The sequence below is a fragment of the Camelus bactrianus genome, chromosome 3, assembly GCF_048773025.1.
Source record: "Camelus bactrianus isolate YW-2024 breed Bactrian camel chromosome 3, ASM4877302v1, whole genome shotgun sequence".
Classification (NCBI taxonomy): Eukaryota; Metazoa; Chordata; class Mammalia; order Artiodactyla; family Camelidae; genus Camelus; species Camelus bactrianus.
In genome coordinates, this window is record NC_133541.1 from 99,411,864 (window position 1) to 99,426,737 (window position 14,874).

Here is a 14,874-nt window from a genome sequence, read left to right on the forward strand (position 1 = left end):
CCCTTAAATTGCAGCCAGTGGCACTCTTTGAAGTGGGATCGTGTTGTAAATGTGTGATTTCAGGGTCCTGCAAGGTAGACACCCAGGCCATGGGAGGGTTAGATAAAAGGGCCCAGTCTAAGCATCAGCTGTCACTGAGCCTCTTTGTGACTGTAGTTCCCTGCCTGTCTGGCTCTCAGTCTCTGCATCTGGTAAATGGGGATCAGGCCTAGCCATGGGGTTTCTAGAAGGTCTGCAACCTGGCTGTGCTTCAGAATCACCCAGACCAATGGAACCAGGCTCCGGGGTGGGAGCCCAGACATCTCAGAGGTTTTTTTGGAAAGCTCACCTACCATTCTCAGGTAGCAGCCAACACCTGTCTGCTGGATTTGTGTCTCAATTTTGTCCCTAATTTGCTGTGTGCATGTAGGCAAGTCACAGTCACTGTTTCCTCATCTGTCAAAAGTGCTTGTGCACAGTGAGGGAGACAGCGGGGCGGTGTGCATGGCCCACTGCACGGCCTCCCCATACGCACGGCAGCTCCGCTAGACCCAGGGAGAAGGTGGGACTGTGCTCTGATGTTCTCATGTCCTGCAGAGGAAGTGGAGCACGGGCACATCAGCAGCAAGTCCTGGGCATCGTCCAGCCCCAGATCTCTCCTCTGCTTCCTGATAGGGATTCTAGAGCGTTCTGCAGTTGGAAGAGGGCAAGAGAGTAGGATGGCTCTGAGCCAAGAACTGAAGATGGCTCTGAATGACAGAGCCTTGAGGAATACCCCAGGGGTCTGACCCCCACTTCCATGTAAGGACTACACAACTCGAAGCATGAACCCCAGCTCTTCCAAACATGAGCCCTTCTGTGTACTCCTGTTAGATGCGAGGCTGGGGGTGATCTCGAATGTGGTTTCTGTACAGTCTTATGCTTACTGCTTGGAGGTGCGAGTCACCTTAAGCACAGTGAGTCCACTCCTCTCCCAGGCCTCCCAGGGTGGGCCAGCTGTGCAAAGCCAGCAGTACGAGCTTGACAAACGCAAAAGGTCCTCGGGGGCAACTCTCACCAAGTAGTTAATCCTGTGGCCCCAGGGACCCTCCAGGCAGCTCGAGAGAGCTCACAGTGTCTGGATATCCAGCCAGTTTCCCCAGAGGGAACAGCCCAGCTTGACCACAGCACTCCAGACACTAAGAGAACGGTGGTTCCTAGAATTGGTCTGCACCTCTCTTTTGGTGGTGGTTGTATTAGATAAGGCAGCTGGGGCCCAGTGGTGCTGGGATACTTTCCCAAGGTCACACAGCAAATTAGGAAGCAGAAGGGAGACGGGAGGCCAGGTCTCTGGCCTCCTGGGGCTAAACCATGGCTATTCCTGCCCATGGAGTCCCTGGGCAAGCCTGGCTGGCTAGTCCTCAGGACAGTGGCCATCTGGAGAAGTGAGCAGGGCTCCCAAAGCCATCTAAAGAGTTTTCTCCTGCATCTCTCCTCTGGGAACCAAGTGTTAGCAGCAGCAGCTTTTGGGGCTCCTGACTGACCTTTCCTTTGAGTCAAAAGCCAGTACTGTTTTGGGGGACCAGTGGTGGCTGGTGGGACTGGTGATGTCACTGAGGGCTTCATGAGTCACTAAGAAGGCAGACCAGCTTCCCTCTCCCTGAGGATGGATTCTGAGGCGCCTGCAGCTATGTCAGTCCCAGAAAAGAGTCTCCCGCTCATCATGTTCATTGACTGCCACTCAGCCAAGCTGGAGTGATACCACCGAGTCACAGACAGGTCCTATTGCGCAAAAATTTGCATACTGACCAGTAACCATGGCAACCTGATGCTGGACTCCTGACAGGGCCAGGCTTACCAGACAATAGGCAAAGTCTTCATTCTGGACATATCCTATGACACAGGGTCACAGGTACCCAGACAAGGAGGTCACGATGTGGACCTCAGAGCATGTGCTCATGTGCTTGTGCCAGCAGGTGTCAGCACGTGTGTCTGTGTGTGTGTGTGTGTGCAGGTGTGCATGCTCTTGTACATTGTGGGTGAATAAGTTTTGACTCTGGGGAAGTGGAGGAGCTGTTAGGGGAAGAAGAAGCTTTAAAGTGCTACCACAGGCTCTGTTTCCATGGCCTCTGCAGAAGGTAACCAGGCCTCGAGGCTGTCTGGGCAGAGGGGGAAGTCTGACACTTTGCTCAGATGTGCTGGGAGTCAGGCTCCAGGGCACTGATTCTGGCCTTCTGGCTCCCACCCTTCACCACCAGCAGTAGCTGGGAAAGGAGCTGAACTGTGCTCAAACAACGCTGGTAGGCTCTCGATTAAGCCCTTCGTAGGCATCACTGCGCTTCATCCTCACAGCAACCCTAAAGGCATAAATGCCATTATTCCCATTTTGCGGATGAGAAAACAAAAAAAGAGGTTAAATGAGGCCCCAGAACAGTAAGCTTAGCTGCTGGCATTTTTATTCAGGTCTACCTGAATCCAAAGCCTGAACTCTGAAGCTGGCATTTTCACTCCATTTTCAATAATTATCTGATAGAGCAGTTCATGAAGCTCTGGGAAAAATGCTTGAAGAGTATAAATCATTTACCAGAAGGTCCCAGCAATGATCCCTATAACACTAGGCAAAAAAGCTGCATTTCCAGGCTCTTTTCTGGGCTCCTGGGGCCCTGCTGACCCTTCCAGAAGATCCGAGCTGAAAGTTGAAGCAGCCCAGCTGGCAGAGAAGCTTGGACAGTGGCCGAGTTTTGGAGGCTCTGCTGTTCTGATTCAGGATGGGTTGGGACTCCCTGTCCAGAACAGTCCCATAAGCCAGGGAGGCTCCGGGCCTAAGGGTGAAAAGGACTAGGACCTCCGTTGCCTCTCTCCCCTGGTCCTCGGCCCGCCTGGCTGCTCTGGCCTCCTGACCTCCAGACCTCCAGTGGGGCTGGATCTGAGTGCAATTCTTCCTTGAGCCTGGGGTCTGGACAATTCTGTTGGGCCACGTGCCCACAGCTCTGCTCTTATCCCCGCAGCCTTCCTCCCTGGCCTCCAACTGGAGGGGGCTGGGAGGAGCACTCTCTCCAACACCTATTAAGATAGTTGACCATCTGGGCTGACCAGCCCCTACCTCCCTGGGGTCTCTACTTCCCAAGTCTTGGTTTCCCACCTCCTGTCGGGGAAGAAGGGATGGCAATGTCTAGGCTTTTGTGCTGTGCTCTGAGGAGGATTGGAAGGCTCTTTTCTCTACCGTGAGCCCCTAACCCCCTTTCTCCAAGGGCAACCTAAATGGGCTCCTGCCCTCAGCCTCTTCTGGAGCCCCACTTCTCCATGCCCAGGCACCAGCAATCTGGTTCTAATTCCTCATGGGACCCAGCTGTCCTCCTTGGAGAGGAGGAGGTGGGTGGTGGGTCGAGCAGGGACCTAGTGTGCTCTGAAGGTTGGGTGACAGGGTCCCACTTTGCAGGCCAGCAGACTGCTGGGCCCCAAATGGAGTCCAGGCCAGCCCGAGGCTTTCTGCTGTTCCACCTCCACCAGGCACCTGAAGGAACTGCTCCCATCCCCCAGAAAACACAGTTATGGCCTCATCCATCGGCCACAGGGCTCACATTTTTCTCAGCAAAGTGTGCAAACCAGAAAGCTCCAACCTCAGAAGTGGAAGAAAGGAAGGGAATAAAGTCCTGGATGGGGAGGCAGACCAGAGAGGGCCTGGAGAGAGTCACCAGTTACCCCTTGATTCCAGCAAACTCCTCCCTGGCCCCCCAAGATTTAGCTGCATAGATGTCTCTGATCTCTGGTCTCCAATGAAAACCAATGCCCCTGGGCCTGCTTTTCCTCAACTCCCCTTCGCCACTCGCCCCCATCACTGAAAATCAAACCAAAACAAACTCTGGCCAGACCCAAAGGCCAGCATCCTGAGAACTTGTTTCCCTCTCTCAAACACACCAGCACACATGTGCACACGCTCTCTGCCCAGCCCCACGAGCAGCCTGACATCCTCAAACAGGGCTTCAGCGGCAGGTGAGGGCTCTGCAAATGTGTTTTCCCATTCTGGCCAGGCTGCCTGACCCCAGTGGTGAAGAGGCCTGAGTATGGCTCTGGTCGGCTGCAGAGAGAATTCCTTGTTACTGCGACCAGGCAGCACAGCCACATATGAGGCGGGGGTGGCAGGAGGCATATCAGTCTACTCTGCATGAAACCGAGCAGGACCCTGCAGGGCCTTTGCTGGGAAAGACCCTCTGGTGACCCCAGCAGGTCTAGTTTGTAGAAAAGCTTTAGCCTCCTAGGCTTTTCTCGAGTTCCAAAGAGCAGATTTAATCAGAGAAGTGAGAAAATGCAGAAACAAAGGAAAACAGACAAACAAGACAAAGTAATTGTAGTTTCGCCGTAAAACAAAGTCAAGAACTTTCGGTTTCTCCTCAAGGGCCATACATGATATCCTGAGCCATATCCTTGTGTTGCTCTGCAGATACTGAAACTCCCACCAGGTGGAAAACCTTAACTTCGTGCTGACCACCAGCATGTGGACCCCAGACTGATTGGAACCAGGAGTTGATGATTGGGATTCCTGAACCATCACCCTGTTACCTCGCTGTCAACCAATCAGAGAACTGAGCACGAGCTGATCACGCACCTCGTGACGCTCACCCTCACAGTCTTTAAAAACCCCTCCTGTGAGCGGCTCGTACTCTTCGTTTGATACCTTGCCACAAACGCTGTCTTTTCCTTCTCCTTTCTTTCTCCTTTCCTTCACTGCAACCGGGTTTAGTAGGTTGGCTTTGCTGCCTGTTGGGCAAACGGACCCAAGCTTGACTCGCTGAAAGCACGGGCTTCTAGTTAGGACTGAGAAGAGCCCAGGGTACCCTGGTGTCTCCCCACACCAAAACTCTCTAAGCAAAGGCCCCATCTTTCCTGCTGGGTAGGGTGGGGGGTAGGGGGGATTGTCAGTCACCAGGGAAGAAAAGAAATAGAAGAAAGAGACATACTGGAGAAGTTGACCATTGCGAACTGCTGACACCTGTCCCCGGTGTATCCCACAGGACACCTACCAAAAGAAAGAAAACCAGAAAGAGAGAGCCAGGATAGCAAGACATAGGCATTGCAACACCCCAGCATGGGCTCCTGCCAATGCCAGCTGGGTTCCTTGCCACTGTTACCATTTGTACTGGCTTTGCTACTCTGCCCCTTACCTGTAGCCCTGAACTTTTAAACCCAAGGATTAGGCCAAAAATGAAAAACAAAGCAAAACAAAAGAACTAACAAACCAAAATACAAAAAAGGAAAAGAGAAACAAAAAAACAGCCAAAGATCAAAACAACCAACACCCCTGGCCCTATGCCCTACAACGGGGGGGTGGGGGGCACTGCACCCGAAAGCTTTCTAAGGAGCAGGGACTCGTGTTTGTATCTTCAAACATACTTTGCTTAGGATCTGGCATGTACAATCGCAAAGGCAGTTTCTCCAAACATCTCTGTCCGAAGAATCCGTTTGGACATCTGGAGAAGGAAAAGGGGAAAAATCACAGAACAAACTGGCATCATCCGCGAGGCTTAGGTTAGAAATCAAAGTGCACAGTGATGAATGAGAAAACCAAGTCGAGCGCTGGGGCACACTCGTTGCTGAAGGGGCTGGAGTAGGGGCTGGGTGGAGGGCTCGGAAATCTCCTTCAAAATCTTTCTAATCCACGTGGCTCAGGGTGGTGGGGAAGCCGGGGTGGGGCGGGGAAGATGATTTAGGGAAACAGGGTAGGGAATTGGGAACTTATTGCCTAAAGGTCCTCATGTCTGTTGAGACTTCCCTTCTGTCCTGCCTGGGGCCCCATGAAGCCAGAATTTGTAGCCCTTTGGTGCCAGATAGTCGGCAGGTGGGTGGGGGCTGGGAGCTTTCTGGAATACCAAAGTTCTGGGGAGCCAGTCCTTCCAGACCCTTCCGAAGGGTTCTCTCCAGGGCTGGTTCTCATCCAAGAAACAGCACCCAGAAAGCTCAAAAAACTCAGGAATGCTGTTCCCAGACTGTGTGCTCACAACAAAGAGGGCCTTGGAGATGTCTTATCTGTTCCCTCAGGGAGGATTCTGTGGCCAAATAAGTTTAGGAAATCCATCCCCAGGTTCCTTGCAGAGTTGCAGTGCGCACTGGGGTATGAAAGGCTATGAAAAGTTGTGTAGGAGGAAAGAGCTGAACTTTCCAGTATGTTCCAAGTTTATCTGACCGTGGAAGCCGTTTTTTGAGGAACTCTTGTGAACACACGATTTGGGGAAGGCTACCCTAGAGCAGTATACATGGGAAAAGCTTAGTGGGAAACAGGTGGAGCTGGAATTACCAGCATCCCCAAACTGGCGGGCTGAGGGCAGGTGTGGGGCATTTGGCTGCACATGGCAAGAATCATGATGGAAGGCTGGGGGGTGGGTACTGAAGCCGGCTCCACACCAGGGGGTCTGCTGGCTGACTGAGATGCCTGCCCTTTCCCATTGACCTGCTCCTCCTCCATCGCTGCCTGGCTCTGGGGGAAGCTCATCCTCCCACGTTGCCTCCTCTGTAGCTGCATCTACCTGCTCCCATCTCGACCTTGTCCTTAACCCCAAGGTCCACTTCCTTTTGCTCTCTGGCTGCTACTCTCTTCTCAAATGAGTCCCTGTCTTGCAGATTTTGGGGAGACATGCCCAGCCCTGTACTCTCTTCTGAACCCCAGCAAGGCCAGATACCTAAGGGAAGCTTACAGACGGGGCAACACTGACCCCCCTGCCCCAGGCCCCTAAATCAAAGGTGGGTCTGTGCTCTTCTAATTTAGGGAATTAGGTTAGCCCATCACCAGCGTCCTGTCAATAACATTAATCAGTAAGCTTTCCTGAGAGGTGAGTGTACTCGACCTCTTAGCATTCTAGTGTATACCAACCATCAGTAGCCCCTTGAACTTAAGGAGGGGATGGCCATTGGCTGTGATGGACACTCACAAAAATTCTGTGGCCTCCAACCTAGCCTGGAGGTTTGGGAGTGGTTGGTGAGCAAATAGATGGAGTCTCTCTGGACCTAAACAGGAGGCTGGTCCTTGTAGTGGCAGTGTGTGTGCAGTCTGCCTGGCCAGTGAGCAGTAGTGAAGGGGGGAAGTGTGTCTGAAGAAGTGGGGGGAGCCTGCAAGTGACGTCAATGCACATTCATCCTGTTGAACAAGGTGGCTCGCAGGAGGAGGCTACCACTTTGTCAGTACATCCTTTTCTGATTCCTCCCCCTCGTCCCCAGTCACCCCAGCCCAGGGAAATGGAGGTAGTGGCTAAGGCTTCCCAACCAGCTCCGGTCAGGCTCAGCTCTAGGAAACTGATTCCACTTGGGATGGGGACTTAGAGGCATGGGAGTGATTTTTTTTTAAGCAGCAGCACCTTTTGGGGGTGAAGGATATAAAGACTCAGGAAATTGCCAAAATGACTCTTGGAATCCACAAAGGAATAAGAAAGGTAGTTTTGACTGTGTGCAGTGTCTGAGATTAGCACGGCTCCTGGAGATAGGGGAAACTTGTGTGCTCGCACGCATAAGAGTGAGAATGGGAAGTGCGGGGCAGGAGAGAATCCAGGGGAACTGTATCCCCTGCTGATAGTCAGGATGCCGTCCCATGGCTCTTGGAGACAGATAATAATTAAGCATATCCTTGCGTTCCTGGTCCCACAACCCAGCCTGTACTATCCCAACTGTATCCTAGCTTTCATGCCCACAGAGTCACACAACTCCGGGTGGCACCAGGGACACGGTCTACAACACTAACATGCCTCACCTTCCTGCCCTGGGAAAGCGTGTTCCCTGCTGGCTGAACAAAAGAAAAGGCAGTGGGGGGGTGGGCGCTGCCTGGGGATGGGGAGGAGTAACACCTGTGCTGATTTTTTTCGGCACTGGCTCCTTTCAGGGGGCTTTTGGACACTCCTGTTTTCTCCTTAGCCCTGCTTGTTGAGGATAAGCCATGTCCAGGAGGCTGGGGCTTCCCTAGAGAAGGCTTGAGGGGGTTAGGCCTACAGCCTCTCTGCTCTCCGGACCTGGGAATGGGTTGGGTACAAGCTACATTAACCTATCAACCAGGAGCAGGGGCTGAACTTGGCATGGGCGGCTGGCTGGTAGTGGGAACAGGGATTTGACCCTCTGAGTTGCAAAGATATGGCACAGATTAGGAGTGGAAGGTACCAGGCTTCCTAGCTCTTCCCCCCAAGCTGTTGTCTGAGTACGGGAAGGTCTGTGCTCAGGGCTGGAGAAGAGCAGGGGTGAGAGAGGGGCAGAGAGGAGAGCCCACGGGCTGCATCTGGGGTGACAGAGGTTGGGACTCTGCCTCCCCGTTTTCTCACCCCCCATCCCGGGCCTCAGTTTCTCCTTTTGGTAGCCTGGGGATAATGCCATGTGTGCTGCCCTCACCCAGGGGAGGGGGAGGATGAAGGATGAGGGTGTGCCCCGGGCCGGGAGGGAGTGAAATGTCCCTGGCCTCAGGAGGGGCAGGGGTGGAGGTGTGGAGAGGATGAGCAGGCAGATGGGTATGGGATGGGGGAATCATCTGAACACTGGGTCGGGGGAGCAGAAGGGATGGGGGGATGAGCTGATGGGAAAGGGAGGCATGCCACTGGTATGTGCACAGGACTGGAAAGAGTCTTGTTCTGTCATCATCCCCTGAACCAGTCCCCAAGAGTCACGCACCAACCGTGCTCTATAAAAACACGGAGAGAAGAGGAGAAAGCAGCAAGAGGAAGTGCAGAGGCCCCTGTCTGGCTCAGACAGGAGACAGTCACCTTGATTTGGACCCCCATTTTCAAATCCCCCTAAGTTTTCTTTTTTAAAACAAAACTGAGTATCAGTGACACTATTTCTTTTGGCTCTGAATTCCAGAAAAACAGGAGGGACAGAGTGTGCCTGCTTTCCAACACTCCCTGCAGGGCTCTGAACCAATACACAACAACAAGTGTCAGAAAACCAGGAAGGAAAACTGATTTTTGTAGAAACTGGAATGAAACTGACCAGTCTAGTTTCATTATCCAAGCTAAGCGGAAATGCAAAAAAATCAAAATAAAAAGTAAACAAACAGTACAAATGGTAAGACGTGAGTTCCGGTTCCTAAGCTCTTTCCTTTTTATTCCATCCGTTCCATTCAGGGTGTCATCAGGAACCCCAAGAGGCCTGCCCCCATTCCCTCCCGGCTCACCCACCCCCAGAATGGCCTCTGGGTTCTGCCCTGCCCCCCTCCCCCCTGTCCTTCTCCAGCACAGCTCTGGGGACCTGCCCTCCTGATTACAATCCCCACCAGGGATGCCCCTCTCTCCCGGCCGCTCAGGGAGTCAGGAAAGTTGGTTCTAGGAGCCCAGGGTGTGTTGAGATGGGGAGGTGGTGGTTCTGGGTACTAGGTTCAAGTTCTAAGCGGTGAACCCCAGTTGTCCTGGTGGGGAGGGGAAACAGGACAGCATCTTCACAATGGCTCAGGCTTCTGCACTCTGCTCCTCTCAGATTTAGCTGGGCAAACCCAGACGGTTGTTGGGGTACAGCCTTGCTGGCAGGGCCCTCGGAGAACCCGTTACTGCTCATTACTCACTTTCCCACACTAAACTCTTAGCACTGAAGCTCTGGGTCCCATGGCCCTTCTCAACCCCGGCACTGTCCTGGGTGGCTGCAACCTTCCCTGCCTGGAGCCAGGGATGATTTCAGGGACAGTGCTGGATCTCTTCAAGGTTCTGGGATCCAAGGGGCTAGGGAAGAGGAGAGGCCTGGCGTGTGTGTTGTGGGGGACAAAGATGAAGGAAGATGGCGGTGCCAGGACTAGGCCATCTCTGTGAAGTATTCCAGAACTCTTACAAGTTTCTATAGATAAATACTGAAGAGCATTTTCAAGGCTATAATGTTCCCTGGGGTCTGTGGCACTAAGGTAGCAGCTTCCTAGAGGCAGGATGAGGGGCTGAGTCTGGGCTGAGAACTTCTCTGGGGGACTTGCTGTTGCTTTGGGGACTTGTCCCTTGAGATTTGGTGGGGGCGGATGGCAGCAGGTGAGGAGTGGGGCCAAGGTGAATGCCAGGGAAGGAGGCCTGTGGGGCAAGAGGCACAGATGTGCCTGATAGTCAGGCTCAGCTCGCCCAGCACTGAGGGGAGCGTGTGAAGAACGCCTGGCTCATCATTATCACATTGTGAGGAGGAGGGGTCTTGAGGCAAGGCTGTAGGCAGGAGGTGGGTGCAGCTCTGTAGCTGGAGCCCAGAGGCAGGAGAGCCGAGGAGTGCTGATCTGACCTTGTATACGGGGAGGGCAAACGCCTCTCTGAATCGCCATCCATCCTCTGCTGGCCTTTGCCCAGATGCAATGGAATGGGGCAGCTTTGGCACCTTACCAGGGCCCTAGGCTTAGGCTGCTTTGAAAACCAAAGTTGTTGACTAGGCTCCCTCCCTCCCTCCCTCCCCTCCTCAGGATCCGGCCAGAACCTGTGCTGCCCTCACCAAGCTCCCCAGCCCACTCCTTGCTCACCTGCCAGAGAATCTGTCAAGGGGGCGCTGGGGGCCCCCGCTTCCAGAAGATCTGACTGGGCCTGAACAAGCCTCCCTGGTGACTGTGCTCCTACCTGCCCTGTCTGCGAAGGGGGGCAGGGGGTTCTGAGCTCCTGTGCGCTCCTGCCTGACTGGAGAGCAGGCTCTGGCCCTTGGGGAGGCCGGGGAATCCCAACTCATGACATGCTTCTCCCCAACCCTGACTTCCCCCACTCGGCCACACCCGGAGTGGTGTCCTTGCTGGTGACCCTTCACCCCACATAGAGGGACTCAGGGCTGAAGTGGCACAGGCAGCAGCCAGGGCATCTCTGGACACTGGGGTCCTGCTGGGCAGGGAGAGCAGCCAGGTCCCAAGGCGAGCACGGGGGCAGAGACCTCAGCTGTCAGGGGCTCTGGGACCCGTGCTCTAGCTGACCCTGCCTCACTGCTGGGGAAGATGCACCCGGGCAGTGTTCATCAGGATGAAGTTGGGAGAGTTGCTGAGAGATGGGAGAGGAGGGAGAAAGAGACAGGAGAGAGTGTGAACCCAGTGCCTGGGGCACAGACTGGTCTCCCCATCTCTAAAAGGTGCTGGTAAAGGGTGAGCACTGGGAGGTGGGGTGAGCGGGGGCCTGGGAAACTGGGACTGAGGAAACCCTGAGCCCTTACAGCTTACATCTCCCTGTATTCCAGGAAAGGGCTAGGAATTGGGGCACATCTCCCTGTCTACACCCCTTGGAGACCCCTTATCACTGGCTTGGAGCCCACTTTTCCTAGAGCCCTCCACTTCTGCCCAGCCTCTCCCCCTACTCTTGCCCCCACGCCCGCCCCCACTGGTCACTTACTTGCAGGAGAGCTGGTTGATGCCCTCGATGTAGTAGCAGACACCTCCATTGACACAATAGGACTTGGCTGTCTCGTTGCACTTCCGGGCGTGCCCCGACCAGGATGACAGGGTGGTGCTCACTGGAGGTATAGGAGACACGTGCCAGTGACCCACTGAGACTCCCTCTAAACCCCAGGAATCACCTCCTTCATGGCCCACCTCAAAGCTGGATGATCAGAGGCTACAGGAATGGCTGGGGGAGGGAAGGTCTGGTGGTCCCTCCCAGTCAGCAACAAGGCCAAGGGGAGGCCACCGTGAGCTCTGACCGTCTGCCCAGCACCACCTCATACTCTCCCTCCAGGCAAACCTCCACAGGCCGGGAATATTTTCTTTTTTTGGAGAGGGTGAGAGGCTAGCAGAAACTGCTCCATCTTCTGGGATAAGGGCCCACCTCCGCTGCTTTCTGTCTGCCTGCCTTTCTTGGGTCTCCACTGCATTTGGGTGAGATGCCATGTCCTATGTGGGGCACAAGCTGCAAGGGGAGACATTTACGTCCTCCTGCACTGTCAGGCTCTCATGGACCAGGGTGTAGCTGAAGGGAGCTGAGCTTTGAGGGAAACGACATTGGACATTGTCCTTTTCTTAAGATCTATGGAGATGTGCGAAGAACCGTAGTTTCCATCTCTTTCCTCTTTGTCCTGGGGGGGACAAAGTGTCTCAGAAATGGTCCAGAGTACACTATGCCTGACTCCAGAAGCATCCGGGGCCTCCATGTCCACCCTTGCCAGGCAGTCCCCACCTCCCCCCCCCAAGTCAGCTGCTGTAAACCCAGGGCTTCAGGTTGCTGGGGAGGAGATGGGCTGCGGGACAGCTGAGATGTGGAAATGAGGTGACAGCAGGACTGGGCTTTAAAGGCCACTAACCCAGACTGCACATCTGATAGAGGAGATCCATTTCATAAGCAAAAATAGTGAAAGCTCTGCTCCCCAATGGGATGGTATCTAGAAAGCTGGTTTCAAGTGAAAATTCTTACCGCGGGGATGTCACTTTTCATCTGTTAGCTAGCCCCCTTGGCCTGCGTATCTATATTGGGCAGCTAGAAATGGGTTCCTGCTGCCTCCTTAGCCCCTGGGGTTCTGAGGAACTCTCACACCCACCCAGCAGTGGCCTCTTGACTGCGGTGGCCCATCCTACCTTGGCTGGTCCTGTCTCCTCGGGGTATTGAGTCTCCATCATCCCCCGCAGTCAGGAGACGAGGGGCAGGCACTTGGCGCCCTCAGTGTTTAGACGTGTGGGGAGACAGATGGAGCGCGGGGACTGGGAGTGTATACACAGCTCTGCCTCTGTATATGTCTGGGGAGCTTGCTGATAAAACCCATCGGGCAGGGCCAGCTCCCACCTTCCCCTCCACATCATGCCTGCCGCTGGTCTGGCATCCTTGAGCCCCACCCCTCTTGACATCTCTCACCTCTGCTCAACCCAACACCCAGCTGGGACCCACATGCTTCTGGGTCATTGAGACCCAGGGAACTAAGAAAGGGACAGAGAAGAGAAACAGCTGAGGTGACCACGCTTGTGAGCTGTAAAATCTCATTGCCAGAGGACCTTAGAGGTTGTCCTGCCCTTGGGTTACATTGCCAAGGAGGAGTGAGGAAAAGTGAGCAGGGAAGTGCCTGTCCAGAGTCCAGTGTGTGTTGTGTCAAGCAAGGTATCGGGGCTCCTGATGCCCAGTTGTGCATCCTCACTAGGTACCTGCTCCCTCGTGGGAGAACATGTCAACACCAAGGCTTGACAGGCAGATGAATGCAAACACGATGTGGACCACAGGCCTGGGTCCTCTCATGGGCCTTGGCCAAACCAGAGAAACCTCAGTCTCGCTTGATGCCCTCTGCAGGCGAGGGTGGTAGAGCCTGCCCACTGCTGTGCAGAGTGAGCAGTGGGCAGCAGCGAGGAGCAGGGCAGGACCCCAGCTGCATACAGCACGTTTGTGCTCACCAAGGCTTTGGGGAGGCAGACGATGGCTCCTGAAGGAAGACAAGATCTCGGCTGGGATCTGTGGCCTGGGGCTGCCAGGACCATGCCATCATGGGGACTAGGCTGAGACCCCGGGAAGGCAAGGAGGGGAGCCAGCACCAGAGGTGTGGGGGAAATTACCACAGGCCTTTCCACCTCAGAAAGAAGTACATTGAGGCCACCTCTGTGATGGCAGGGCCCTCCCAAGTCACCAAGGTGCAACTCTGCTGGTGGTAAAGGCTCCTGCCTGGAAGATTTCCACACTGAAGGTGTGCAGACACACAGCTCCAGCTCACAGGGGCTCCTAAGGGGCTCCCTTGTCAGCCTCTCTCTATTTCTTCACTGTGTTCTCCCGTGTTTGCAGAAGTGACGATGACAGATGGACCCCAAGTGGGAGAATCTGGCTGCCCCTTTGACACCACCACAGGGATGGCGCCTGGTGCCCGCCAAACTCGGCTCCCAGTCATCTCGCCTCCCACCTTCTCCTCCAAACTTGCTCATCTCAGCGACTGAACAGCACAAACCAAAGGCCTAGAGTGCATCTTTGATTTCTGGTCTTCCTTTGTTCCGCCAGCTGTCTGTCTGTCACAGAGGGCTGCCCGTCTCCCTTCTCACAAGTCTCTGTCCCTGTCTCACTACCACCTCCCCAGCCCAGGCCTCCAGGGTCTCTTTCTTGGGTGACCACAACTACCTCCTCACGGGTCTTTCTGCCCTCCCACTTGCCTTCATCTCTAACCTGTTAGCTTCGCAGCTGCTGAAGCGGTCTTTAAAATATGTAAATTGATCAGTCATTTTGATGATCAAAACCCTCCAATGGCTTCCATGTGTGCTCAGAAGAAAGCCTCCCACCCCGTCCCCAAGTCTCATCTGGGCCTCTCCACCTCTCCTCTGTGTCCTGCGCCTCTCTTGCGGTGTATTCCGACTACGCTGGCTTAGTCCATCCCCTCTAAGAAGCTAGGGTACCTTCTTGTCCAGGATTTTCAAAATATCAGTGTCTCAGAGAGGCTGCTCAGGCTCCCCCCTTACTCCTTGCCTTAGCTTCATAACTTGTACTTATCCTATCATAATCAAAGGACTAGTTTTGCAATTATTAGCCGTCTAAAGCTTAGCTCCTCCACTAGAACGTAAGCTCCACCCAGGCAGCGGCCACATCAGTCGTGTTCACCAGTGAATGAACCGCAGTGTCTAGCTTAGCATTTGACATGTAATAAGTGCTTAACAAATATTTTTAGACATTTTAACGGGCAAGTGAACATCTGATTCTTTAGAGAAAGGTGCCTTCTACTACTACTAGTCTGGTCTCCTTAACCTGCTATCTTTTCTGTAGATTAAAGCACTGTCTCTTATTAAATGCAAACATTCCTGGGAGGTCATTACGGAAATGGAAACCAAAAGCACAGTGAGGTACCACCTCTACCCACTCTGATGGCTATAATAAAAGAGATGGATAATAAAAAGTGATGAAGATGCAGAAAAACTGGAGCTCTCACACTTTGCTGGTGGGAGCGTAAAGTGGCGCAGCTATTTGGAAACATAGCTGATAGTTCCTCAAAATCAGTTACCTAGGAGTTGAATTGCTGGGTCATATGGTATCTACCCAAGAGAACTGAAAACATACGTCCACACAAACTTGTACA

The 14,874-nt window shown here is 53.9% G+C and overlaps 2 protein-coding genes across 16 annotated transcripts in view; one reads left to right on the forward strand and one right to left on the reverse strand.

The window, feature by feature from the left end:
- PSD2 (pleckstrin and Sec7 domain containing 2) overlaps positions 1-10,810 on the forward strand; it is a 130,663-nt gene extending 119,853 nt beyond the window's left edge. For 7 of the 12 annotated variants that reach the window (XM_074360759.1, XM_074360760.1, XM_074360766.1 and 4 more), the window contains one exon: positions 10,343-10,807. In XM_074360759.1, coding sequence (XP_074216860.1) covers positions 10,343-10,528 — 186 coding nt within the window. In that variant the 3' untranslated portion in view covers positions 10,529-10,807. Of the gene's footprint in view, positions 1-4,399; positions 6,694-10,342 lie in introns of those variants that run through there. The other 5 variants (XM_074360769.1, XM_074360767.1, XR_012505659.1 and 2 more) reach the window with 4 other exon arrangements.
- The window catches only part of NRG2 (neuregulin 2), a 166,474-nt gene that overhangs the window by 12,983 nt on the left and 138,617 nt on the right, over positions 1-14,874 (reverse strand). For 3 of the 4 annotated variants that reach the window (XR_012505662.1, XM_074360773.1, XM_074360774.1), the window contains exons 4-5: positions 11,244-11,364; positions 5,350-5,426 (exon numbers count right to left, since the gene is read on the reverse strand). Coding sequence is in view for 3 of the 4 variants with exons in the window: in XM_074360773.1 (XP_074216874.1) it covers positions 5,350-5,426; positions 11,244-11,364 (198 nt within the window). In the remaining variant the exon portion in view is untranslated. Of the gene's footprint in view, positions 1-4,916; positions 4,976-5,349; positions 5,427-11,243; positions 11,365-14,874 lie in introns of all 4 variants that reach the window. The other variant, XM_045507800.2, reaches the window with a different exon arrangement.